Genomic DNA, 27,173 nt, shown 5'->3' with positions numbered 1-27,173 from the left:
TTTTTATTTCTGCCGCCAAGCAGTAAAGTTAGCATTACTGTTTTCCGGTTTTGAAGGGTAAGGGTTCTGGTGAAATAATTACACGCACATGGGACTTGTCAACTTATGTCTCAGGGTGACGGGCGCAGTGGCAGTGCCCCTCAAATCTTTGCAATTTAAAGCTCTGAGTGGCACTGCAACTGTTATGGACAGGCGTGTGAGCGTACCATAAGGCGCATGTCTTGTTGGTCCCGTCACTTGATATTATAAAAAAGAAACCTTGTGTGGAAGTTAGAATGAGTTAGTTTAAATGGTGGTAATTATGTTTATTTAATTTCCTATCCATTTCGAGTCGTTGCTCAACTGTGTGGTGCTCTATGTTTAACTCGAGTTTCTTTCCGCGCAGCTGACTTCGGCTTCGCAAGGTTCCTCGAAGAAGGAAACATGGCCGTCACACTCTGCGGCTCTCCAATGTATATGGTAATCGATCGCTTTTTTTTTATAGACATACAAATTTGTTCGATACCACACGACCGCCTATTACGTAATGTGCAGGATGTGGATTGTAATTACTATGAATGTGTTACAGGCACCAGAAGTCATAATGTCTCTGAAATATGACGCAAAGGCGGACTTGTGGAGTCTGGGTACGATTGTATACCAATGTCTGACGGGCAAAGCACCTTTCCAAGCCACTACTCCTCATGAGCTAAAGGCATTTTACGAGAACAGCGTAGACCTTCAACCCAAGTGAGTAGTCGCTTTATTACCATGTTTACAATTTATATTTTGGCCCTGGTAGCAACTGATATGAAACTTTTTTTTTCATTACTATATATTTCAGCGCTCTTCATGATGATTTAAATTGATAAATTTGATTGATCTGAAGTATTTATCTCTACGCTCTAAAATGTTCTGCATTGTAGAAGTATTTGCTACAATTAATGAATCATAATGATTATTTTATAATCAATCAACTTGTCAAATCACGAAATATGTTCCATTTTTTTTTTCTTTATAGTTGTTTGTAACAACTGAATATTTTTTATCTTGTATTTGTTAAATGTCAATACATTTAATATGTTAGTACTAAATACATATTTTATAAATATGATTCTAGAGCGAAGTATTGTTAAAAAACGTCAAGTGTGTGTGTTAGTTTTTACTACCATTTATAATGCTGCCATTCATTGCCATATCTTCACAGTCAGTGTCCATGTTCAAGGTCTGCCGAAAGACAGGCAAAACTGTTCCTCCAAACCACTCTTGACATTTGCTGCTCGTCATAATTTATTTATAAGCACAACTTACTCCAACATAAATGTATTTTCATCATGTTTTTCCAATAACGGTGATAAATACGACGCTAGGATTCTGTATAATCCTCTCAGCTAAAGCAAGATTATAGAGCAGGAGTACGAAATAATCCATTATGAGACTATTATAAGACGTCTGTTTTATCTCTCTTTTTACCTTAACATTTATAGAAAATAATTTTACGTTTTAATTTTGTTTCTGTAATTAAAAAAAGGTTACGAGAGGTAGCGTACATGTGATTTGTGCACAGCTACATACTTAGAGTCGTATTCCAGAACTCTACTCAATATTGAAGTCACGACTTGAGTATTGCAGTGAGTGAGTCATACTCAGGTCCTTACCATTAGGGTTGTATTTCCAGTGGTTGAAATCATACTCAAGTCTGCTCAAATCGTGACTTGAGCATTGAGTAGAGTTCTGGAATACGACCCTTAATAATGAATACTGATACCGTATGTTACAAATGAAAATTCTATGCGAACGTTGTATTTTCCAGTTTAAAAAACATAACAGTTTGGTTTTTAATATGACGGGAAAAATCCACGGAACGTGCAAAGTCAAGTCTGGCCGGGCAGCGTTGATTTCCAGAAAATGTAGGCAGTTTGCAAAGATTGTTAGCTGGATTATCTCGGTGTACTATAGGCAGTGTCAACACAAGTGTTTACTGCATGAAATATATATGTATACATACATATATACGATAGATACTAGGTAGGCACAGGTATATTGTTAAACATCAGAGTCTTCGCCAACAACCTGCCCTGCAGTTTGGCGGGTTTTGACTTTATAGCCAAGTGTTATTTTTATATTATAATAAACGATTTCTTTTTTAACCGACTTAAAAAAACGTTCTCAATTCGCCTGTATGTTTTTTTATTAATTATTACTAAACACTTAACCAAGCGCGCGTCGACGCGCGATTCCATATTTGCATAACACAAATTTGTACAATAATAATGGGAAAATAGAGATGATAATGCTATAGGTGAAAAACATGACGCATCGCGAGGCTTCGACTCTGCGCCTGTGTGAGTTGAGCCTAAGGCTGCATTCTGACGAAATTAAGACTTTTGTTTAATGAATTTTTAACCGACTTTCAAAAAAGGAGGAGGTTCTCAAATCGACTCTATTTTTTTTTTTTGTATATACGTTACGCGATATCTCCGGCATTTGTTAACCTACTTTGACGATTCTTCTTTTGTTGAAAAGAGGATACCTCAGTAGTGGTTTCATTGACATTTGAAGAAAATATTCCACCTCTAAAGATGGCAGATTAGGGGATGAGTGACTTTTGACGTCGGTTTTTTTAGTACTGTTTTGTACGGTTTTGAGTACTGAGATCATGTATCTGATCAAATATTCCTTTGTGAATTTATAATATGTCTTCATGTTTGCTTTTCAGAATGCCGCCAGGCACAAGTAGTGAGCTGTGCAGCCTCCTGATCGGTCTCCTGCGACGAAACCCGCGCGAGCGTATGCCCTTCGAAACGTTCTTTAACCATCCGTTCCTACAACGTCCGCGTCATCCTTCTATTACAAGTAACTGTTATATTTACGTATATTAGAATGCGACATTGTTAGGCACACGACATATGTACTTAAGTACTCTACAGCACACAATATACGCAATCGCAATTCGATATGAATTTTGATTTCATACTCTATTGAATTGCGTTGTAAAAACGTCACTCGACTAACGCATATACTTACATAATTGTCTAAACCAAGCCGCAAGCAGTAAATTGAGCATTACTGCGTTTCGGTTTTGAAGGGTAAGGGTGTTGGTGAAATTACAAGCACATGCGACTTATTAACTTACGTCATAGGGTAGCAGGGGCAGTGGCCTCTCCGATCTTTGCGTTTTAAAGGTCTGAGTGGCACTGCAACTGATGGTATCATAAAAAAAACGAAGAATTCTGCTCACCAATTGCGTTATACCATGGATCTCATGGAATGTTAGAGCTCGTTGTGAGCTTTGCAATTGCCCGGCTCGAGGGCCACTTAAATATTCGTTGTAAAATGATCTTCAAAAATAAATTCTGTCTGTGGGGGTGAGCCGATCTATTTAAATACCTAAACGAATTAAACGAGAATACGAATGATTATCTTTGTTCATCTCGTTTCCATTCCGTAATACAAGACATTCCTAACTAAGTGCATTTTTTGTTACTTACACATGGTAATCATTCATAAATGTCATAACGTGACTGTGTTTCACCTAACACATAACTAAAGTAAAAATTAAATATAATAACTTCTTTTTGTTTACACTGTCGACATTATTTATAGGTATTTCTCTATTCTTCGGCGGATATACTAGAAAAGTTACATTTAAGATTCACACTGCATAGTATTAAGTAGTCTTGAGAAAATTCATAAATTATTGCATCGGAACATCCAATTGGCGTATAACTATGAATGACATATTAAAGTCTACTTATTTACCCAGTAACTGTCTCGGTAGTCATATGTGTTCATTGATTCTCAATTTAGGCACAATCATAGCCTTTGTAGTTTCATGTTCACTGCTATAAATTTGTAGCCGTTTTGTAGTTTAGAAAAAATATCAAATTTTGTATGGAGTATGGAGCAATTTGTATGAGTTTCGATTCTGTTATATTTTGGTAGACAAATATCAAATGCGGAACGTATTCATGTACAATATTTTGAAAGAAAGAAACGTTTATTCAGCTTATGAAGATTTAAACAACAAAACAAAACACATTAATAATTACATATACCTATAAGCTGAAACGGATCCAACTCAGCATAATATATGTCACAGGTCGTTGTTTAGACATTGGAAACATGGAAGTCAATACAAATGCCATGCAACAGCCTCATGCAATTTCACACTTCTACATAACTTTTATGTTATATGAAAATTGATATTGATATTTACTCCGGATTCCCGAGTTCTGAAGTCCTTAAATAAAAAGTAAAACATTAATATTATCGGAAATAAAAACATACTCCATGTTTCAAAATTTTATTTTGTCTCCATAATTGTAGCCATGGTGTTAAATCATCTGATTACCATCACTATTTAGATATCATCGCGATTCCATAGCCATATGTATATCACGCTTTCTAGTCCATGAATTTTTGAACTTGTGCTATAACTACATTCACTCGAACATTATTGTCACGGTGTGTGAATATTGTTCAGGTTTGGACTCGGACATGCCTGACATATTGGAGAGCGAACTAGAGGGACGAGTCGATACTAACTGTTGCCTAGAAGAGTCGTGGGAGAGTCAGGGTACATACAATTCGTTTTACTAAACTTACTTTTGATTTGTGCATGGGGTGGGTCCTATATACTCGTACACTCGATAAATGTGATTTTGGTCGTGTTGTATCACGAACTTTTATTCTGTGTAATAATAAATGTTCGTTAATACAATATATTGCTTATATAGCATGGCTTCATATACACATATGTGTGAGGTTTATTTATGTGCTGGTTTTTGTGTATTATTCTAAATACCGATTGGTTCAAAATTTCAAGGACTATTATATTATCACTGCATATAATTTAACAATTGCTGCTTATAATATTCATCACTACAATTCACAGTTTAAGAACTTATTACAACTTAGCAGAAGTTGTAAAACGGGAAATTTTCGGGTTATTTTCACATAGCCGCACCTCGTGTACTGCACGCGTGAGGCTAAATTAATGGTTGGGTTAGACTTTGAAACCTGACCTACGGAATTATTCTTTGTTACTTTCTGCTAAGTTGGTAATAAATAATAATTGTTGGTACATATTGGCTAACTTGTCCCGTTTTCAACCAGGACCGAGCTCAAACATTCAACTAGGCAATGCTACCGGCAGTGCTCCAGTCGGGACCGCATGCGGGATGGGGGGGTTCATGCCCCCACTGGGCCTGCAGCGAAACCCCCCACCTGCTCGCGTGCCAGTTTCCCTGCCACAAGTTGCCAACCTACAAGTTAAGAAGCCTCAGCCCACTTCCTCTGGTAATTATAACTCTTCAATGATATTACAAAGGACTCTTGTTTTCCGTAATAAATGCTAAATGCACCACGCCTAAACACCTTTATTTGATACATAAACATTGTAAATTCCTAAAATTACATGTACAAATTAACCAGTAACAGCCTGCATTTGCCTGTTCACCACGTACTATTAACTTAGAAACATCCTTAAAGAGAATAATTTGGTCTCTATTACACAAGTTATATGCAAAAACAAATGAAAACTCAAAAATGAAATGTAATATAACTTAGCGCATTCTGCGTGGCCCTCTTCAAGTGAAGATTTAGATAGCAAATTATTTGTTATAAAAACGAATTGTAAAACGATAACATCTGCACGTCATCCTTATCGTAATCGCGCGCTATTTGCAGCACTAACAAGAAACTAGAAGTATTGCACTTGCGTAATATAATATTTCGCATTTTATTGTATTATTACAATCGCAGAACTCCTAGGAACATAAAATTCAATAACTTAAAAAAACAATGTTATCTGTAAAGGCTTATTTTAACCGTGTTGTGCTGTGTGTATCTAAAAGTTCAATGAGCGAGGAAAACAGGTCAACCGCTCCAAGTGGCTGATTGATTATTCTGTAAAAAATAATCGAATTTTCGAATAAAACGATTCATAAAAATAAATGAATTGTTTCTTTTCTTTGAAATAACTTCATAAATCACTTTATTTTTATACCAACATGTAGGTCTTAATGCACTGTGAGACGTAAACACAAATTAGATAACCCTTCTTTGCCCTTGCAAACCTAGAGCATATCAAATTTATTGTAGCAATAAGTCATTGTCGGTTCCGCCCTTTTCATAAACAACATTAATTTTTATATAATATTTATTGTTTTCTATCGTTGCTGTTGTTTAGTGCTATTACTTTCAAAATGTATTATTTGTACACTGTATTTAAATTGCATGTTTTTCTAGATAACCTCGTACATAAATCCTACAGCAATAAAACCTGACATCAGTTATTAACAATTAACACAATTCCCTGAGTCTTGTTGCTAAGGCGTATAATTGTGTACATACGTTTAGAAACCGTAATTGTATATTAGGATAGGTGACGAGTTGGCGCGAGCGCAATGTCACTCGTCAATTGACGTACTTATCCACAAAGCGACCTTCGCGTTCATAAAAAAATTGTCAGACCAAACCAAACTGAAAGGTACTTTTTTATTAAATCGATATAGTTTTATTGGAACTTACTACTATTTGTAGAGTTTATAGTTAAATGTTTCAGGAATGTATTTAAATAATCAATAATGAAGGTTTCACAAAAGATAGGCATGGCCGTATAAATAAAATAACAATAACGGTAATATAAGTATATTTCCTAGTGTAAGTAAGCTTAAGTGGCCTATTTAGATACGCTTAATTGTGTTAATAATAGACGATTATATAATAGTTAGCAGTTTCATTGAATCGCGAATCTCGATAAGGTTTATCTGTGCATGATGATTGTTTGGTTGATGAGTCAGTGGCACAGCGTATCGTAGGTCACAGACTGGGTCGCGTTTCTGGGCCAGATCCGCTTGATATTATAGTACGGAAAAATCTCAAATAATTTAGCACTTGTATAACAACATCAGTTGCGCCATCGCATTCTAGGGAATTTTCTACACGTAACCAGATATCTCAGATTCATTTCTTTAAAACAGGAACAAAAACAATGAGTATTCAATAAATAAAAGTACATTTTAAGACGGGTGACGTAATAGTTCTTTTAGTAACAACAAATAATATGTCACACGCTTAAATATCGAAACAACACTCTCATTTCCAACTATTAGTACGTATGCACGAATGTTATGAATAATATAATAACCGTGTCGTATATACGACAATATGAACATTTACAATACAATACAATACAAAAATTCTTTATTGTACACCAAAAAAGGAAACAAATACAATACAATTAAATTAAAAATAAGCGGTGGTACAATGGGCGGTCTTATCGCTTTAAGCGATTTCTGCCAGACAACCTTTGGATGGAAGTAATTATATAATTCATAGGAAAAAGACGGTGGTGTATGAAGAATTACTTAATCAACAGATAAAAATTGATAAATAAATACAAATATACATATATTTATAAATAAATAATAAAACCAATACATATATATGAATATCGTAAACTACTATATATTACTACATTTAGTACTACAGCAACAACAAAAAGCAACCTGTTGTTGTTATGTAATACAAAGTAAATGTAGCATTGATGTGTTTTACAGCGGAATCCTCAGACAACACTTGGGCAGGTGAGGAAGACTTCGTGCTGGTAGAGGCCACAGAGAGCGGATCCGCTGAGTGTTCGCCCTCATCCGCCTCCTCCGGATCAGAGGCAGCATCGCGCCCACAGTCACTCGCGCTACAACCACCTGCCAGCAACCAGCCGCCAAGCAACACCAACCAGAATGTTCCACAACAAGACACGGCTGCGCTGCAACTACGGGTCAGTATAAAACAAACATCAACTGTACAGTGCTGTATAAGAAGTAAGGGCGAAGATGAACTGGCAAAGACTGGTGCTAGGAAAACCTTTATTGGACCCGAAACCTTTATAGAGATAGCACACGGCGTGGCAAAGCTCACTGCTGAATGAGAGCACACACGTCTCTCGAGAAGTCTTGAGCATTCAAAAGTCCTGATAGCTATCAGGCAACTGCCTACAGTGCAGAAACACTGTAGAAAAGCTCTGTCATTGGACAGGAATGGCATTCTGATTACTGACTAGAGTCTTAACGTAACATTGTGGCTCGAACAAGCACGTGTCAAATATTGGGCAGAGAGAGAATAGAGAATGTCGATTCCACGAGGCGGATGAAACTCCTGTTCATCTTCTCACCCGATGCTACCCCCCGATGGCCTTACGAAGCTCCACACTGGGAAGGCGCATGCCACAACCAGAGGACATAAAATCTGTCAAAGCCAGGAAAGTCCTTCAGTTCTTCAATGCTGTCGCCCTTGGCTCTAACTGTAATTAGTGGTGATCAGAATAGAGCAATTGATGGTCGCAGTGATGAGGGGATATGCCCCGAATGAAGCCATCCTAATAATAATAATAAGGGCGCAGTTATTTAATTTTAACGCATTTCAAACCTTAAATAAGAAGATAACAAGTCCATCTGCTCAGTTGCGTTTTCCAAATATTTGTGATAAAAAAATTAAACGCCCTTTCTTCTTAGACAGCAGAGTATAGAACACTAGCACTGACAACAATTACTCAATGTATTTATAGCTATAGGTATATAGGAATGATGTTGTAATCTTACCCCTTGCATGATCCATCGTGTTTCCTGTTGTTTCAATGTCTACCTTTCATAGCTCTTCTGTAGTTTTAAGTAAAATGTAATTTATGTCTCCATTCGAGCTCTAACCCGTTTCTCAAGCCAATCGTGTGGTCGTCGTCGCCGCCGCGTCGTAGTGACTAAAAACTTGACATTGCAGAACACAGGCGTAGGCGCTAACAATAACATCCCTCGCTCGCAGCCCATCGATGTGCGCTCCAACCGGAACATGACCAACATCGGCTCACTCTCGCCGCCTTCTGTGAGTAGCGCCGCAATTCCCCTTTCATGTTTCACACCCGACACCCGATAGTCAAATGTGTCCGTAGTTCACTTGTATCGATGTTTTTTTTTGTGCTTGTCGTCACCTGCTTTATTGGTAAAACTCCCTGTTATAGTATTCCACTGCTAACCTTTCCAATGACTGTAATGCATGGCCTGTAAATATTATGTTTCTTAACATACATCTTGTCTATCGTATATCGTCGGGGATAGTGCAAATCCGCCTATGTAGTATTATTGGTAAAAAGCGCGTATCTGCACCAAACCAAATTTTGACAGGAGACGAATGTAAAGTTATTACTTTGTTATTTCAATGGCTACGACTTTCATTTTTGCACAGACAGCATTAATTTATGTTGTCTACGGACTGATAACAATAGATTCCCGTAAATGACGCTAATTTGGTTGCCACGACTTTTATGCGGATTTGATTTGGCCACTAAGTTACTGAAATGAAGACTCATAATCCAATGCTAGTTACGCGTAATTGCACTATCCCCGACGATATGACCTGCTGAAACCTTCATAAAAGCATGAGTAATGTGATATTTATGTGATGTATTTCTTGTCGGCAGGTGCCCTTCGGGTCGATGGGGACTCCGCCGTCTACGCGCCGCCGCAGTCAGTCCGGGAGCTCCCCGCCGCCCTCGCTGTGGCAAGTCTCACCAACCAACGCCAGCCCTCTTCGCCGCTCAGGTAATAATTACATCTTCAACTTCAACTTCAACTTTTGTGTCTATGGCTCCGTCGTTTTAATTACAACAGGCAAGTAATAGTTATCACTAGGTAGGTTACATACATGTATAAAAAAAAAATCATTAATTTTAAGTTACTCTCCCGTAACTTTGTAACGGATTCCGATCGATAATTATTCGCAAGAACGCTAATTACGGAATGCAGATAGATCAGAGTTTTTTAACCTATGGTCTATGGACCCCTAAGGGGTCGTGTTATGAACACCGGGGGTCTAAGGCGAGCGTACCTAACATAATGCATTAATATAACAATTGGTATACAATAATATGTTGTGAGTAAATAGGTACTGTGCGCGTGCCCTTTTTGAATTTTCGAGCTTTTCTTCTTTATCTTTTCGGAAAGGGTCTGTGAGCTCTTTGAAAATATGAAAGGGGTTCATAACTAGAAAATTGTTAAGAAACCCCAAGAGTGTACATATTCTAATGTGCTACTTACATGAGCACACATAGATTGATATGATTATCAAAGACTACACCATCTCCATCTTCTGAAATATTGTCGAAATTTGTTTCCGATTTAAGATATTCCATTAAAGATGTGGCAAATTTGTGATGTGCAGGGTCATCGCCGCCCGTGTCTCTGGCGCTGCAGCACCTGCAGGCGAGCTGCGGCGAGGCCAGCTCTCCCAAACGCGCGGCGCTGCCTGATGCGCTGATACGTGGTCTCAAGTTGCCATCCGCCTGCCAGGCCGACCCGCCGGTCTACATCCCTAATCTACAGGAGGAGACCATACTCGCCGTGAGCATCTACCTATCTTAGCACATATGTGTCATTATCTAAATAAAAGTTGTCGTTAGCAGACGTTAGATGTTACTAGCATACACATTGACTTACATTGTAAGTCAATGAGCATACAAGAACCATTTTCCCGACACGCAAATTTAGTCACGCTACTCTGTCTTTATTTATTTAAATAGTTAAACTCTTGATCACACTACCTAGCCCTAGAAATTGACTGTTGTTACCCCTACTTGCGTACCTTCCTTGATCGATTAACATCGTTATACACTCCAGGAGGAGCACAGCAAGGTGTTTTCGCAACTAAACTTCGTACTGATGCTGGCTGAGCTACTGTCCGACCTTGCTGTGTCCTGTGGCGCGCCCATCGCCGCGCTCATGGACGCTTCCGATGGTACGCTTCCATTGCATTAATAACGCCATAACAATATTTCACATTATAAATATGCAATACTTACGATGACACATACTTATACTGCACGTGCAATCATTACTGTGGTCGATTAGCTGAAGGCGTAAACATAGATTATCACCACAATAATAGTAAGCTCCGGCAAGTAGAATAATTTCACCAAGCCAGTTTACATCGTTGTAGAGCGGTGCAACGAGAGCGTGCGACTCGGTCTACTTGTGCAGGCCATGCAAGCGTTGGCGGCAGGCCTCCGCCTCGCCGCCGCTCACTACCGCAGCCGCACGCTGCAACCCACACCGCAAGTGCGCAATGGTATGGACTCCAATTTTTTTTATTCATTCTATTTATGATTTTGTAACAACTTCATTTGTCAAGTTTTGACAAGTGGCATACTATAATGTGACATTACAATGAACCACTTCTAATACGCTTTAAATAGGTATCAAAAAAAAAATGAATAATATATTATCTTTGCAGTGGTATCCCTAATGAACACCAAGTACAAGTGGATAGTGAACGAGTCGCGACGGCTCCACGAGGCGGGCGTGGCCCCCGCCGTGTGCGACAAGATCCTGTATGAGCACGCAATCGAGTTATGCCAAATGGCCGCCATAGAGGAACTCTTCGGAGATATGAAAGAATGCGAGCGCCGCTACATGTCCGCACAAGTACTGCTGCATTCGCTCGTACAACGCCACCCGCTGCATCCGCATCATCGCACCACGCTTTCCAAATGTACGTTTACCAATATAATTGTACTTATGCATATACCTAATTCCCGTCGTAATAGAGGTGGAAGATATAACAGTGAGGTAGTACTAAAAATTGTATCTTTCATTTGCAGACCGAGATGCCGTGCAAAGGCGGCTCAACTGCCTCAAGGGGCCGCGTAAAATAATGGATGTCAAACTCGAGGCCGGGATCTCATAATGCAATACGCGATAGCCATTAGTAATAAGCACATACTAGCAAGATGGGAAGTGATTTTATTTTGTTCTCAAATACAGACTCGCTGTGAAAAATAATTATAAATAATAAAAAAAATGTAAAAAAGGAATAAGTGAATGATATCAATTATAAATCATATTGTACCTATACAATTATTTTAACGACGAAGATTACCAGAGCAGAGATTGCAATAGTGAATTATATTTTTTTATATCCAGTAAGTACATACATTGAGAGAAAGTGGAGATCTAAACAGATAAGGTGTTGAGGACTGGGAGTGTAGGACCTTTAGTGTGAGCTAACTTTAGTAACTACTTGGAAACGAAATCATAGATTTAGATGTGTGTTTTTCAACCCCTCTTAAATAAATGGTTGTATCTTCGTAACACATATAAAAGTAGTACAAGTTTCAGAAAGTGGATGACGTCATAACTTCTGAGTGACAATGCTTTTCATTTTATATTATATATTTTCTTCTGTGAACCATTTAGAAGTGAGCATAAACATAAAATCTAAAAAAAATATAAACATAGAATAGAAAACGTAGTATTGTTTCCAAATAAGTCTCATAAAGATTAACATTATTACCAACTTGTAGTGTGTATTATGTAATTGAAAATTATGAAGTAATATCTCAAAATATACATATAAAGAATGCTATAGAGATCTCATTATCGACCAATAACAATATGGCATTTTTAGGTTAAGCTACGAATTACGTTTTAAACTAAAGTATTTTCTCGAAAAAATGGTAGCATGAATGATTTTGTGTTTACTCATACTTTTAAAATTACTTTGCCAAGTTGTGATCATATTATTTGTGTATTTCCTCCTTGATAATGTTCAATGCTTTACTGAAATAAGAATAAAGACTGTTGTATTATAAAATTATTTCGTTTTGTTGTAATAAATACTTATTTTTAACATCATGAAAATCCGAATATTATTTTTATATCCTAATTTTTCACCAAGTAGTATTTATTATCTATGAATTCTATGGCGACGTGGGATAGAACAACTTACAAAAGATACAGACAAAAATTTTACCTTTTCCCAGTTTCTTTATTAAACTTTTTGTAAACATATTATTATTATAGTAGGTTTCTTCAGGATATGGAGCCTATTTTCAATACTGCACAAAAACACCAGACCCTTGTTTCAAATACTTGTAAGGTTTGCTCCTGTTGCGGCCACGGACTGGTCTAAACATAACTTTGTCGGGCGGGAACTCCGACGATCCAGTAGTTTCCAAAAGTATGTCGAGACAAGTCAGTAACTTAGCCATTTGCGCAGAAAGAGTATACTTCTTGTGATCTAACCCCCAATCAGTGTTAACTACTCTCTCAATGTCTCTGATGTCATCATTGATACCAGCGTGATGATTTCCATTCCAATGCAAAGTTAGTGAAAAGATCGGAGCTTTCGTTGGATAATCGCTCCTTAAAGCGACTAACGCCACTAACTTTGCCGATTGACGAGTAATAATGGCCCTATACAGCATATCATTGGCACTAACCAAACCTTCAGATATAAGGAAAGCTGTTGAAGGAGATTGACTGTATTCAGGCCAAGCAACTGATTGCCATTGAGTCAAAGATCCTGACACTCTGATAGGACAAGGGGCACTTTGTTTGTCCGGGATAATCTTACCAGATTCCAGATCTTGTAATTCCTTCATTAGTTCTACTCTAGACTTTAGCCGTTTTTTCAAAGTCAAAATAAAATTTTCGACTGTAGTTACACTCAGATTTTGACTAGGTTGAATGACTCTGTTTGTTTTATGATCATCTAAAAGAGCTGCCATAAAGTCCAACCCACACATTCTTTGAGCCCATATGTATGGCCGGCCAATTTCTGGTATGAATTGCTGAAATTCGTCAATTATACCAGCAGCACTGAGCAGATATGCTGTACCAGAATGTGGGGAATCACTGCCCGTATCTCCTGGGTAGAGCTCATTTAAAATGCAGTGTCCATTTAACACATCTGCTGCTGAAACTCCCACCACAGGCTTCATCAATGAGACAGTAAACTTTACCACGACAATCTTTAGATGCAGTAGATATGAGAAAATTAAAGTGAGGCCAGTGCCATCTTGCACTTTAACAGTAACTTGCACATTGAGTGGATGCTTCCTAAGAACTTCTTTTTTCTTTGCTTCAGCTTTCTCTTCTTTCGATATTTTTGCACTTCTGTGGTGGCGTTTTTTCTTCTCTCTGGTGTCATCATCATTAATGTCTTGATCAGAATCGGAGTCATTCGACACAACAAGTTCTTGTTCTACATTATTTAATTGGTCCAATCTTCTTGCTTCATCTTCATCACCAGATATGGCTGAAAATGTACATCATTAGTTTCTCAGCAATTGTAATTACAAAAATATTATTGTTGTTAAATTCACACATACCTACAGTGACGACCTTAGTGCCTAGTACATCGGAATATGCACTAGAATTAGCATAGAGTAAGAATAAGGGTGCTGGCAGTAATGCAGCTGCCCTTGCTTCATCTCTCTTCTCATCTAGTCTGAGTGCTAAGCACTCCTGCAAAGGTTTAGTAGCTTTCAATACATCTTTAAGGTGTGGTGCTAAGGCATCAAGTCGCGATCGCGCTGCTGCAATCGCAGCCGCCACACGTTCCTTTGAAGCAATAAGTTCATTGCACGACGCCGCAAGGTCGCGTCGTTGGCGTAACTCCCACTCCAGCCTAGCAAGTTGAAGCTGATGTTCATCTATTTTTGTTATTTCCTGTAAGACACCAGTAACACATTTAATTTAATATGTATTTTTACTGAGGGTAAAATCTCTGACAGCAAACATACTTACAGGACGAGCTATATCAGCAGGTGCATTCTTGTAAAAGTCTTCGAGTGGAACAAGTTCAATCTCCTCATCCTTAGACTTGAATTGCAAACATTTAGTAACTTCTTTATTGAGGTGATCAGCCTCATACAACAGGTTTTGGAGCAGCAAATGTGTAGAGTCCACTCTCTGTTTTTCCTTGTGCAGTGCTTCACGACCAGCTCTAGTCCGGACCTTTTCTAAACGGTTGAGTTTCTTCAGAGCAACTAAGAGTAAGGAAGCTTCTACTCTTTTTGCATTTATTTTCTCCTTGGCCTAAAATGTTTTAGTGTTATTTTTACATTATGTTGGATAGTAGACTTAATAAAGGAAGTAAAATCTTTTACATGTTTGCTTTGTTATGGACTAATAGCTAGGTGCTAAAGATTGCAATATGTGGAATAAATTGAAGGGCCTATATAAAGGTGAAAACCTGACGAAAAGGCTGCCAACTTTGTTGGTGAGTAAATTTAAGTAATATTATTGATTAAATTTATTGACATGCACACATAATATTACCATTAGGTATATTATAATTACCTACATTAATCACATAATACTATTAAATAATATGACTTACTTCGTCTGTATCCCTTGCTTTCAAGTCAGCAATGTCAGCAAAAAGTTGCCGCACATCTTGGCATATTTTCTTAAATAAGTAGGCATCTTTCTCAGGTGGACGCAACTTTGCTTCTGTTTCCTCAAACTCCACAACACGCTGATGATTAAACATGAGGATTATCAAATATTTTTATATTAGCACTGATGGAGACAGTTTTACATGACTGAATTTGATCAGTACACATAGCTGAAATGAGAGAGTGGCTTGAAATAAGTAAATATGCTTTACTGAATTAAAAATTACACGCGCATTTTCTACAATGTTGTCACTGACAATAAACCATGAAGTTTCACCACATTCTCCCCTAGCATTGGTAATCCTCCGGGTAAGCTGGTGGTCGCCTCTCTCGTGCGGATCTTCGGGCAGGAGGGGCTTCGGGTGTAGGCATTGGAGTTTGCGCTAAAGGTTGTGGCAATCGATTTTGTGCAGGGGTGGGTTCCGTCGTAGATGTGGAAGGAGCCGGGTCCCGCTCGCCGTTCGGCGCAAGGTGTCTGTTAATTACGGTGACTTCTCGACCATCAAGAAGGCATACGAGGCTGTAATTTGGGTTCGGTTGCAACAGTTCTACTTCTTCCACAAACGAGTCATATTTCATTCTATTAAAGTTCTTCTTCAGAATTTTATTGCCTGGCTGAAGCCATGTGGGCATCGATTCGCCAAATGTTGATCTGAGAGGATGGGTAAACATGCGTTCGTGTGGAGTCTCGTTTGTTGACGTACATAGTAACGATCTTATGGAGTGAAGAGCTTGTATGACTACAGACTCCCACATCGTAATCGGTCGCTCGTTAGCACGGAGTGCCAATTGTATGGCTTGCCAGAGAGTGCCGTTGAGGCGTTCTACCTGACCGTTCCCACGTGGGTTATAGGGAGCAGAATTGCTCAGTGCTACTCCTTTGCTATTAAAGAACTCTCTTAGTTCTGGAGATACGAATGACGATCCGTGATCAGTATGAATGTAATTCGGCGAAAAGCGAAAATATATCGGTCAAGCATTTAATAATAGTTTTTGCACTCGTATCAGGACAAGTACAGATACAGATATAAGCAAAAGGAAATCTTGAATATTCATCAATAATCGTCAACAAATACTTATTATTAGTAGTTGTTGGTATAGGTCCTATAAATCCAATGACAGTCTTTCAAAAGGAGCTGAGGCTTTTATCAGATTTCCCGTACATTTTAAGAATCTGGGCTTTATTTCCGAACAAACTCAACAGCTTGATACAACTTTCTTTATCTCTTCAATAGAGTATGTAAGTACTTTTGTCTGACTAGGTGTGTAAGATGAGTAACGCCCGGATGACACAGAGACCGATGTAACGTGACGAGTTTATCTGTTGTGATTGCACCACAAATTTGTCGCGATAGCGCATCAGCCACGACGTTATCCTTGCCGGGACGATATCGCACGTCATAATTATAATTAAATAGCTCTAGTCTCCATCTTTGATTTTTATCGTTCTTTATTTTACCTGCGTGGTTTTGCAACATGAATCTGATTTTTGGTCAGTTATAAGATAAAATCTACGACCAAGGAGATAATGCCTCCACTTTTTCAAGCTCTCGACAATTGCACAAGCCTCCTTTTCTATAATCGGGTATTTCTTTTCACAGTTACTGAGTGTTCTAGAGCAGAATGCAATGGGCCTCCCATTTTGAGTAAGAGACGCTGCAATAGATGAGTCTGAAGCATCAGTTCCAACAGTGAAAGGTTCTTTCGGATCAATAGCTGAGAGGGACACCTTGGATATAATAAGTTTCAACTCTTCAAAAGTGTTCTTATGTATGTTACTCAACGGGAACTGTTCTACGTTTGTGAGTGATTGAAGTTTCCTTGAGAAGTTAGGGACCCATCTTGAATATTCAGCGAATAGGCCAATAGCTCGTCTAAGCGATGGTGAATCTTTAGGGACTAAATATTAAATATCAAGTAGAGCACTTAATCTTTGAGGATCTGGTTTAACTATACTGTTTGCTATTCTATAGCCAAGTATATTTATCTCTCGAGTGGAAAATTCGCATTATTTTTTTGTTTATTGTAAGCGAATAATAATCAGCAATCTCCAAAAATTTCTTAAGTCTCTCGTCGTGATCAGCTTCATCCATACCGCATACAGTGATATCATCTAAGTATGGATACACTCTGCTTAGATTAGTCTTTCTGATTATAGTATCGATTGACCTTTGAAAGCGTGCTACTCCGTTTGTGACGCCGAAAGGTATACGAGTAAACTGATAGAGATTGCCGCAAGCTTCGAAGGCGGTGAACTGCTTGTTTGAGTCCAGGATTGGTATTTGGTGATAAGCTGATTTTAAACCAATTTTTGAAAATACTTTCCATTTCGCGACCTTAGCTACGACATCTTCAATATTAGGGAGAGGGTATACATCTAGGTATGTGAATTTATTGATTGCGAATAATCTATACACATACGCTTCTTGTGGGGTGTTCCAGAGGTTCTTGTGGGGTTACCAAAGTTTGGGCCCGCCATGGTGAAGTACTTTCTTCTATTATTCCTTCAGAGAGGAGACTTCGAATTTCAGATTCTATGAACACTAAATCGTCAGTGGAGTGCCTTCTTGATTTTACAGCTATAGGTGTACAATTAGGGCTTAGGTGCAGAGAGAGGTTTACTGGTTCTATATTCGCTTCTTTTAATGCAGATATAGTCAAAGAGGGTTTGGGTCCATCAAATTTAATCTCTAATGAGGAGCATTGTGCCACGATGTCGTGTCCTATTATAACATCAGACTGTAGATTCTCCATGACGCGAAGTAGCGTATTTGGATATACACTTCCATTTAACTGTATAGACGCATAACAGGCGGATGTTATCTGAGATTTTAATACTTGAGAAGCCACTGATACGTTTTGTTTCCATGAACGTGTTGGAATATTGTACCTTTGTAGAACTTTTTGTCAACAAAACTTGCTGTACTCCCAGTGTCGATTAGGGCTTTGACATTTATCCCATTTAGCTTTATTGGGATTACACATCTATTCAAGCCAACTGTAGCTACAAATAAACTAGACAAGATCGAATATCCCTCTTCTGCATTTGCAGTAGATGCTGAAGTTTGACTCCGACGTGATATAGCGAAATGCCCTAGTTTCCCACACTTTAAACACGTGCTGTTAGCTGCAGTGCAAAACCGACGTTGATGTCTAACAGTTCCGCAGTAGTAACATTTCTCAGCTAGATTATCTCGTGTATATGTATAGTTGGGCTTTATTTTTATTGACGCTATTGCTAACAACGGCAGTATGAGATGAAGCATCAGCATGAGACGGAGCATTAAAACTTACAGATTAAATCTCCGCAGACTCTAAAGTGCTCTTTGTTCCGAGCTTCATCCAGAGTTAATGTTAGATTTTCTAATAGTCGCTGACGTATTTGCAGTGATGTTAAGCGCACGAATAGGTTTCACAAGATGCTATCATTTCATAAATTGTCGGTGATACATAATTGATCAGAAGTTTAAGCTTTACACTGTCTGAGTGATCCATTTGTCCAATTTCCGTAGTTGGTCTTGATTCCTGAAGAAAATTTTCGAATGTTTTTCTCCAATGCAACCATTGTTGTTGATATGAAACATTCGACGTCGAATCAATTTTTAATCGATCGGGTTTTAAATATTTATACATTTCGTTCATTCTCAACTTTTAATTTAGTAAATTGAAATGAGAGAGCGCCTTGAAATAAGTAAATAGACTTTAGTTAATTAAAAATTACACGCACATTTTCTACAATGTTGACACTGACAATGAACCGTGAAGTTTCACCACAATAGCGAAATTAAGTACATTTTCTAATGAAGTTCTATTGTAAACACAGAATATTATGGACTAATAACAGTTACAATATGTTTAATTGCTGAAATTGTACAAGTTTAAACTAGAGTTAGGGGTGATTTTGATGATGCTTACATATTATGACATGTTTACATATTAACACATTCATGGACAGTTCGTAAATAGTACCGCACACAAAAATGTCGCTACTTTTCTTGCCTTAGTGTTTATATTGATTCAATATAAAATGTTTAATATAAATAATGTACAGTCGATAGTTTTTTGGGATCTATATAGCGAAACAAGATGACTCGTATTCATCTCGTATTATTCAGATATTTCATGTTACTTCAACTTCAACTTTTGTGTCTATGGCTCCGTCGTTTTGCGCGACGATTTTGCCAAACGCCGTAACTTTCAGTATGTATGTATGAGGTGACAGCATTGCTCCTAATGAATGTATAAACATTTAATATTAAACGACACCTTTACGTAATGTACATTACAATTCAAAGTAACTTTAGACTTAATTTTTATAATTTTGATAATAATAGTATCGTTATTGAATAGCACAGGTTACACCTAGTTTGGGCTCCTGTCTCCCATTTTCATGCTCTATTTAAATTTATTTTTACATCTATCTTGTACATTTTGGGAGAAAAATAAATGATATTATTATTATTATTATTATACATATTTCTTTAATTTCATTCAACAAAAGTAAGAATACTACTAATGGCGAAAAACACTTACATTTAGAACGAGAAAGAAATCACAAACCTTGTAAACATCAACAGGAACTATTTGTTTTGAAGTATCACTTGAAGAGCTTGTATTCAGTTTGCGCCGCTTCTTTGTAGACGTTTCGTCCTTCCCCATAATTATCAAATGCGCACGTACACTTACACAAATACAATGGCTTTTGTTTTTTGAAAAAAATATTTAACCTAAAATATACAACCTAGCCGCAGAACGCTATACTCACGAGGAGTTCATACAATACAACGAATACAACCACAATACAACAAAGCAGCATTGATTTCTTCTTTTTTTTTTTAAATTTATTGAGGCTTTGGCTAAGCCATCAGCGTAAACGTGACAACAGCATTTAATGTTATTTCCATAATCAAATATCGAAATGTCAAGTTTATCAAGCATAAGCGCTCAAGCGTATCTCGGTTTGTGCGCTCTACCGAGCGCACAAACCGAGTGTTGGGTCATGAACTTTTTCAAATCATATTTTCAGAAATATATATACTTTTTAATACTGTTGCTCAAAATGTGGTATTTTTCGCACTACAAATCGTGCGGAAAGTTGGATTTCTCGCACTAGTGCTTTATACTTTTCCAGTTTTTTTTATTTACTGTTGTTTTAAGTCTTAAACATAGAACTAAAGAGATTGTATATTTATTTCATATTTATGTGCTTTGTGACGTAAGTCATTCGTCATTACTATACTATATCTATGGAGAGACCGCATTTTTACACCTATGAAGTAAATGCTCCTTAGTAGCGATTATGTAGAAAATAAAGTAATATAAAATAGTAATTTTAATGTGACTGAATACTGGCAACAGTTGCCATATTGAAAAAGTCGGCCAAAAAAAGTACTAATTTTTTTCATCGTTTACATTCACGATTTGATTTTGTTATTGACAAAGGAATAAAATGAGGTTTTTTTTAAATACTGTTTTATTTTACTTTCAATGTAGGTTTTTCGCAAATGTATTAAAAAACGTTGTTTGATACACATGCGGATTTGTCATTTTCACGAGTCTCGAGGCATCTTGGCCCGAGCCAGAGGCGAGGGTCAAGACTCGAGACAAGTGAATAATGACTAACTTTCCGCACTTGTATCAAAAATAACTATTTCCGGATATTTTTCCAATTATTCCTTTATATTTTCATATTTGACGTCTTAGAATAATAACGCATAGAAACCTAGCCCGCACACGCTAAGTGAGGCAAGTTAGAGGGTTCCAAACGCGTCCCAGGAGCGCGCGGGCTGTTAGTGCTCAAGGTCATATTGCACCGCGAACAGCTCCAAAATTTTTTGCTAAAAATGACGAAATGTGCGGTAAATGGGTGTAAAAATACAACAGACAAACATAAAATAGACACTAACATCGCATTCCACAAGTAAGTAATGCGTTTCAACTCATATTTTTATGTAAATATTCACTAAAACAGAAAAATAATTTCGCGGCAACAAGATACGAAAGTGTTGCAAAGTAACGAATTTTTTTTCTCCCCATTTTGCTATTCTGTATCAAAATAATTATATTAGGTAAATTTTAGTGGTGCCTGTAATTTAGATTTATTTGCGCATCTTGAACTAATATTTAATTTAATAAACATTAAATGTTTTCGTTAACTCCTGTAAGTGATTGGGACACTTAATTATTTTATAATACTTTTAACGGCTCTGTGTTCATGCTTTATTGAATAATTATTTATTTTAATTTTATTTGAATTGGAGCACATATTGCAACAAATTTACAGTACTTATATATTTGTTTCTACTATAGTGTTGGCACCACCAGTACAACTTTGATAGCTTATTATATGTCTTTCTTTTCGTAACTCAAGCGAAATATTTTATATTAAAATATTTTATTTTCTTAAAAGGGGAGCATTCTTAAGCGATTTTTTAATCTATTTTAACAGTTATTTTCTTTAATGTTTGCTTATGACATTTTCGGTTTTAGGTTTCGAATATGGCACTTATTTCTAAATCCAAGATGCGGGCGCGATTTTTCGAATAATGGCAAGTTGGGTATCGTTTTCGAGATGTTTGGGAATGTTCAATACAAATATGGCACTCATTTCTAAATCCAAGATGGCAAACACGACAGTTCAAACAAAAGCAATATTCGTAATGAGCACCCCCAAATACCTCGAAAACGATACCCAACTTGCCATTATTTGAAAAATCGTGCCCGCCATCTTGGATTTACAAATAGTGCCATATTCACATTGAGCATCCCCAAATACCTCGAAAATGATACCCACATAGCATTTTTTTGAAAAAATCGTGCCCGCCATCTTGGATTTAGAAATGAGTGCCACATTCGTAATGAGCACCCCCAAGTACCTCGAAAATGATACCCATATTGCATTTTTTTGAAAAATCGTGTCCGCCATCTTGGATGTAGAAATGAGTGCCATATTCGTCATGAGCATCCCCAAGTACCTCGAAAATGATACCCATATTGCATTTATTTCAAAACTCGTGTCCGCCATCTTGGATTTAGAAATGAGTGCCATATTCGTAATGAGCATCCCCAAATACCTCGAAAAGGATACCCATATAGCATATTTTGAAAATCGTGTCCGCCATCTTGGATTTACAAATAAGTGCTATATTCGTTTTTCATCGACAAAACCGAGCACATCTGTAGGCACCTGATCGACAATGTCGGGCAAATCTGTAGGCACCTTTAACTTAATGATGAGTTAAGCAAGATACAATTTCCCCACTTTTGAGGGAAATGTTATTCCATGGCATCATTATTTGTATATTTGTGTGCGTGCCGACGAGCGTACTTACAAGTTGCTTACGCCTACATGAATTTGGTTTTTGCCTCACTTGTGACAGTTCGTTTGATATGAAACTATCATTCTATGCGTTATTATTCTAAGTTTGACGTTAACACCCGAACGAAAATGTTGGAGCCAGCAACAAATTGTGGAGGTGTGGTTATTGGAAGATTTTTTCGCTGTTGTGAAATAATTTTAAATCGTTTTTCTATTATAAACAAGTTTATTTTGAAATATAACTTCAAAAGATTTAGATCAGAGTTTAGATCAGAAAGCAATAAACATATTACAAAATGTTAAGGTAAATTTCATTAAATTTGAACAAAACTCGATTTACAACAAATATTTAGTTGTAAATAATTTTTGCCCTCGATTTCGGATATTAATGGGTTTAAACCCGATTAAAACCAGATATTACCATCTATAAACGATTTTACTCCATTTTCTGCCGGTAAACAGTTAGTGCGCTAAATTCAAAATCGGAGAGAATTTAAATTTAAATTTTTAATTATCAATCCTTTTCTCTGTGTGCATTTTTTTCATTTAACGAAATATTAAACCATCAATGATGGCGCCTCATCAAAATTATTATTATATCAATTATTTAGAGAAACGCCTAGTATACCACCGTCATCGGCAAGGTAACACGAGTTATAAGCGTGCAACGTAGGCAACGTAGGTAGTTAACGTCATTTTACATTTGCTAGAGAAACCGGATAGTTGTTCGTGACCAAAGCGTGCATTATTTATCACTCGGCATAATCAACAAAGCCGACGTTAATAAATATACTCTTAATCGCTTTAACAAACTTTTAAGTCATAACTTTCTTTATTACGATCATTAAATATTTTTCACTTTTCAATCGTAGAATAACGGTTAAAGATGTCTGGTAAAACGGAGCTCCGTATTGTGACCTACATGTGCCCTACGCACCCAGTACAGCTGTACGAATTAATCATGGACCTGCTGGAATCCGCATTGGACTGCTATACCACACTTCAATATGAGAGCCGCACACCTGGTCCCTTCCCGGACCGCCCAGATCCGTTCAGTAATGACAAAGTGGATTTGGGTAAGTTTTAATTAATCTACCCTCCCTAAGTAAAATTCGTTATTAAAAACAAATTGCGAATAAAATAAGTTTTCTCTATTATTTTATTTATATGGTGAGCAGCTGCTGATTACCATCATAGGAGTTTCAAAAAAAGCACGATAATATTTTAACGTACAGAGCTTTTTTTAAACCTTTTTTATATTAAGAAATAAGCGTGCATTTGACCACCATCTTAATAAGATGAGGTCGACAATGGAGCATGCATTCATAATAATAAGTTTTATGGATATACGATAGGCACCGATGCAAATTGCATTGTAAGATTTCGTCATCTTGTAGGTATATCTAAATGTTATTGCAATCTTAACTTTTGAATCAATCCACATACACACCACTGCTAGACACAGAACATATATCTAGATATGTGTCTGTGGCTAGACACGTATTTCTCGAAGGTAAGGGAAGAGAAAGATAATATTTTCTCCAACTAGGTAATCTTAGCGTATCGACAAATAAGTAAGTTAATGAGGGACCAATACATTCAGAAATAAAATCAGTGATTTTAGAGATACATATTGTTTTTTATCCATGTATGTACGAACTTTTCAGCTTTTATGACGGCTGCATCGTATATGATTTTGAGGGATAGAAAAAATCCGTCTGTGGAGTTGCTGCCGGTGACGCCAGTGTTCGCGCATCAGATGAACGTAGAGAACAAACCGGGTTATTTCTGTGACATTATTATCCATAGCGATAAGAAGTAAGACATAAATACACATAATATAAAGCAAAAAGTCGCACATTATTTTTGCGTGATTGTGTCTAAATGTGCAATTGGTACTTAAAACGTCGAATCCGTAAAAAATTTACGTTTATACATGAAATAATAAAACTGCCATATTATTTACAATAGATTACTAATCACTTTCTGAACTTTGTTACCATTGCCTAAAAGTAAATAATGAAGATAAATTACTGTTATCATTATCAGCCTGCCATTGACTCCTGATAAAACGATTGCTTCTATTATTCTACAGTTGACGCCCAGACGGCAACTATCGAACTAGTAACGGTTAATTATTACGACATTTGAATTTCCAGAGCTCATAACGTAAATACTCTTCTGGATTTACGTGGTTGTACATTCGCGTACAGCGACGAGGAATCACTAAGCGGAAGCAAACTGGTACTAAAAACGTTGAAAGAGAAGGGAGAAAATGCTTCTTTCTTCGGATCGCTATTAAGTCAGTAATGAAGTGTATAAATAAGGGCTATTAAAAAATAGGCACAAAACTAATACCATTTCATTATTTCAGAATCCGGCTCTCATTGGGCTTCAGCTCAGATGGTTCTCTCTAAACAAGCTGAATGGGCGGCTCTCGACTCCACAACTCTACTTTATTCTAAAAAGTATATGCAAGACGGCGGAAAAGATATCACGACCTTAGAAACGCTTGGTCGTCTCCCGCCATACCCAATAGTAGTCAATTCAAAATTACCAGGTAGATAGTCACATACTTATATAAATTTAATCCTGTGTTCAATTCAACTTCAACATAGTAATTTTTCAGAGAAACTAAAGAAGTCCATAACAAATGCTTTACTTACATTACCACAAGATGCCGCATGGAAGAAAAAGTTTGCAAAGTTCGGAATAATAAAATTCGACAATAACAGCGATGGCGCTTACAGTGGGCCGGCTGCACAGATGCGGACCTCGAGTGAGAAACTCAACATTCGGTATTATTAGAGTGCTATTAGTAATCTCTCTAATTTATGTTATTTACATTTTGTATATTGATTACAAACCTAAATAATACTATTTGTTGAATTACAAAGAAAAAATGTATTTATTGACAAAAACTGTTTATAATACGTTAAAAATACAATTTTATATTATGTCAACCAAATATTTCAGTAAAAGGGTAAATAAATTTGTGCAATATATAATTGTGTTGTTTGTGGTTTTCTTCAGTGATTGGTAATTGGTAATATTTTTGGGTCTTGTTAAGGTAGGTAGGTACTGTCAAAAGCTTTTGAACATTCCATATTCACTCTTTAAATTTAGGCACTAGTTTTTACAATGTAAAGAGACAAAACTTGTTTCCTCTTCTTTCCTAAAATACCTTTTGGTATTCTTAAGTATGCCATGGTTTTGGGTTTTTGTGTAGGAACTTTAAGGCCATCATTAGATTTCTGTAATAATTACAAAAATATATATTTACTTCACAAGGCTTGACTCACTGTGATGAAATAAATAATTGCTCATTGCGTACTACTTAGCAATAAAACAAAAGAGTGTCAAATAATAGGTTTTTAAAACTTAGTTACAATTTTCATCAGCAATGTTGTTAAACTACAAGCATTATTGTATTTAAGGTACATTTCATTCTTAATATTAATAATAATAAATGAACAATTGCAATTTATATTCAGGTACTACAGACTGCTTTTTTCTTGCAATCTTATTTTTTTCATATATAGTTGTTTAATAAACTCTTTGAGACAGTTGTTTTTGACAACCATATAATTGTAGACTGAAATGTACCATTAAATGCAGATTCTGGAAATAAAAAACAAACTAAGTATAGCTAAATAAATACTGTGCTTGTTATCAAGGTCTATGTTCAGAATCGCACCATATTCTACAATAGAATATTTATAGCAATAATTATTCGAAAACTAAACTACTCCGCCTCCATTGATAGTGTTAATTTCCTCCTCAGTTAAAGGTTGTCTTCGGTAGCGTGCCGGCAGGTCTATATCAGGAATGGCGGCTGTGCTCATTGCAGCTGCAGGCTGTACTTGCTAAAATATAAAACAATAAATTGTCATCATATTTAATAACTAATAAAATAAATAGGTACTAATAGTGTGATGTTGCAACATTGTTACGAAACAATACGACCTATTAAACAACTACATGGATCGGGTCAGATTGTGTAACTTTTATCGTACACATTAGTTGGTTCATAAATGCTATTGTTATCTAATATATTTGTGACATCACACGTACTGAAGGCGTTTGTGCCGCAGCTGCCGCAGAAGCGGCGGCTGGCGCAGCAGCACCCGCGCCCGAGGAAGGCGCCGCAGGTCTTCCTATTCCACCTTTGCGGAATTTTATAACAGGAATACGTGCAAGAACTGCTGTTAATCCTACCATATTTGAAAAAATTTACAAAATACACTTATAACCCGAACTAATGTATAGGTATATAACTAATCGAACAGAAATTTTTAATTTTTTCACGTCACTTCACTTCACTTTTTATTTTTATGGCCCATTAAAAATTATAATCAGACAAATGTCAGCTGTTGGTTGTTGTTTTTTCTTTCAATTCTTTCCGTAAAGGAAAAGGCAAAGGTTTTACACCATACAGTTGGCTGTATGGTGTAAAACCTTAAAAAAGAAAATTTACCAAGACTTGGGCCTTGGTAAATTTTTCTTCTTATTTTTAATGAAAAACAGGTACAATTCCATTTTTTCTAGAGGCATTAAGTGCGACAATACACGCCCGTTTTTTCCATCCGATAGTCTGATCCGACTACCGGAAGGCGCTCGTACAGGGTCAAGAGCACGTCA

General features: G+C 36.8%; 4 protein-coding genes across 6 annotated transcripts in view; 2 read left to right on the top strand and 2 right to left on the bottom strand.

The window, feature by feature from the left end:
• LOC113235565 (serine/threonine-protein kinase unc-51) overlaps positions 1-11,834 on the top strand; it is a 36,167-nt gene extending 24,333 nt beyond the window's left edge. Inside the window, exons 4-16 of one of the 3 annotated variants that reach the window (XM_026471295.1) lie at positions 386-459; positions 569-729; positions 2,699-2,835; positions 4,466-4,558; positions 5,098-5,280; positions 7,545-7,765; positions 8,761-8,862; positions 9,458-9,578; positions 10,198-10,376; positions 10,653-10,770; positions 10,972-11,100; positions 11,266-11,523; positions 11,633-11,834. In XM_026471295.1, coding sequence (XP_026327080.1) covers positions 386-459; positions 569-729; positions 2,699-2,835; positions 4,466-4,558; positions 5,098-5,280; positions 7,545-7,765; positions 8,761-8,862; positions 9,458-9,578; positions 10,198-10,376; positions 10,653-10,770; positions 10,972-11,100; positions 11,266-11,523; positions 11,633-11,718 — 1,862 coding nt within the window. In that variant the 3' untranslated portion in view covers positions 11,719-11,834. The remainder of the gene's footprint in view (positions 1-385; positions 460-568; positions 730-2,698; positions 2,836-4,465; positions 4,559-5,097; positions 5,281-7,544; positions 7,766-8,760; positions 8,863-9,457; positions 9,579-10,197; positions 10,377-10,652; positions 10,771-10,971; positions 11,101-11,265; positions 11,524-11,632) is intronic. The other 2 variants (XM_026471297.1, XM_026471296.1) reach the window with 2 other exon arrangements.
• Positions 11,835-12,807: 973 nt separating this feature from the next.
• Positions 12,808-19,981, bottom strand: LOC113235798 (THO complex subunit 5 homolog). The gene is made up of 5 exons (XM_026471703.1): positions 19,775-19,981; positions 15,157-15,294; positions 14,562-14,852; positions 14,144-14,483; positions 12,808-14,070 (listed from the first exon to the last, which is right to left on the bottom strand). The coding sequence occupies exons 1-5, from the start codon at positions 19,871-19,873 to the stop codon at positions 12,863-12,865; spliced, it is 2,076 nt and encodes a 691-aa protein (XP_026327488.1). The 5' UTR covers positions 19,874-19,981; the 3' UTR covers positions 12,808-12,862.
• Positions 19,982-23,148: 3,167 nt separating this feature from the next.
• LOC113235710 lies at positions 23,149-25,511 on the top strand. The gene is made up of 6 exons (XM_026471570.1): positions 23,149-23,176; positions 23,405-23,608; positions 24,200-24,350; positions 24,692-24,834; positions 24,907-25,092; positions 25,162-25,511. Exons 2-6 carry the CDS (start codon positions 23,419-23,421, stop codon positions 25,338-25,340), a joined length of 849 nt encoding a protein of 282 aa, XP_026327355.1. The 5' UTR covers positions 23,149-23,176; positions 23,405-23,418; the 3' UTR covers positions 25,341-25,511.
• Positions 25,512-25,609: 98 nt separating this feature from the next.
• Positions 25,610-26,867, bottom strand: LOC113235711. Its single transcript, XM_026471572.1, has 3 exons — positions 26,607-26,867; positions 26,279-26,398; positions 25,610-25,786 (listed from the first exon to the last, which is right to left on the bottom strand). The coding sequence occupies exons 1-3, from the start codon at positions 26,751-26,753 to the stop codon at positions 25,655-25,657; spliced, it is 399 nt and encodes a 132-aa protein (XP_026327357.1). The 5' UTR covers positions 26,754-26,867; the 3' UTR covers positions 25,610-25,654.
• Positions 26,868-27,173: the final 306 nt, after the last annotated feature.

Source organism: Hyposmocoma kahamanoa, unplaced genomic scaffold (genome assembly GCF_003589595.1).
Source record: "Hyposmocoma kahamanoa isolate Upper Pololo Valley unplaced genomic scaffold, ASM358959v1 88, whole genome shotgun sequence".
In the NCBI taxonomy this organism is placed as follows: domain Eukaryota; kingdom Metazoa; phylum Arthropoda; class Insecta; order Lepidoptera; family Cosmopterigidae; genus Hyposmocoma; species Hyposmocoma kahamanoa.
The sequence above is the reverse complement of the archived record's forward strand: the minus strand, read 5'-3'. Positions and strand labels throughout refer to the sequence as shown.

What these genes read in the sequence shown, in the direction of transcription:
- LOC113235798 (XM_026471703.1), bottom strand. Translation starts at nt 19,873, where the DNA reads ATGGGGAAGGACGAAACGTCTACAAAGAAGCGGCGCAAACTGAATACA. An exon ending in TTCCTGTTGATGTTTACAAG is followed by an intron (nt 15,295 to 19,774) that starts GTTTGTGATTTC and finishes TTTAATCATCAG; the next exon opens with CGTGTTGTGGAGTTTGAGGA. An exon ending in CACTAAGGTCGTCACTGTAG is followed by an intron (nt 14,071 to 14,143) that starts GTATGTGTGAAT and finishes GTACATTTTCAG; the next exon opens with CCATATCTGGTGATGAAGAT.
- LOC113235710 (XM_026471570.1), top strand. Translation starts at nt 23,419, where the DNA reads ATGTCTGGTAAAACGGAGCTCCGTATTGTGACCTACATGTGCCCTACG. An exon ending in TAATGACAAAGTGGATTTGG is followed by an intron (nt 23,609 to 24,199) that starts GTAAGTTTTAAT and finishes CGAACTTTTCAG; the next exon opens with CTTTTATGACGGCTGCATCG. An exon ending in ATTATCCATAGCGATAAGAA is followed by an intron (nt 24,351 to 24,691) that starts GTAAGACATAAA and finishes TTGAATTTCCAG; the next exon opens with AGCTCATAACGTAAATACTC.
- LOC113235711 (XM_026471572.1), bottom strand. Translation starts at nt 26,753, where the DNA reads ATGGTAGGATTAACAGCAGTTCTTGCACGTATTCCTGTTATAAAATTC. An exon ending in CTGCGGCACAAACGCCTTCA is followed by an intron (nt 26,399 to 26,606) that starts GTACGTGTGATG and finishes TTTATATTTTAG; the next exon opens with CAAGTACAGCCTGCAGCTGC. An exon ending in CTATCAATGGAGGCGGAGTA is followed by an intron (nt 25,787 to 26,278) that starts GTTTAGTTTTCG and finishes TAATTATTACAG; the next exon opens with AAATCTAATGATGGCCTTAA.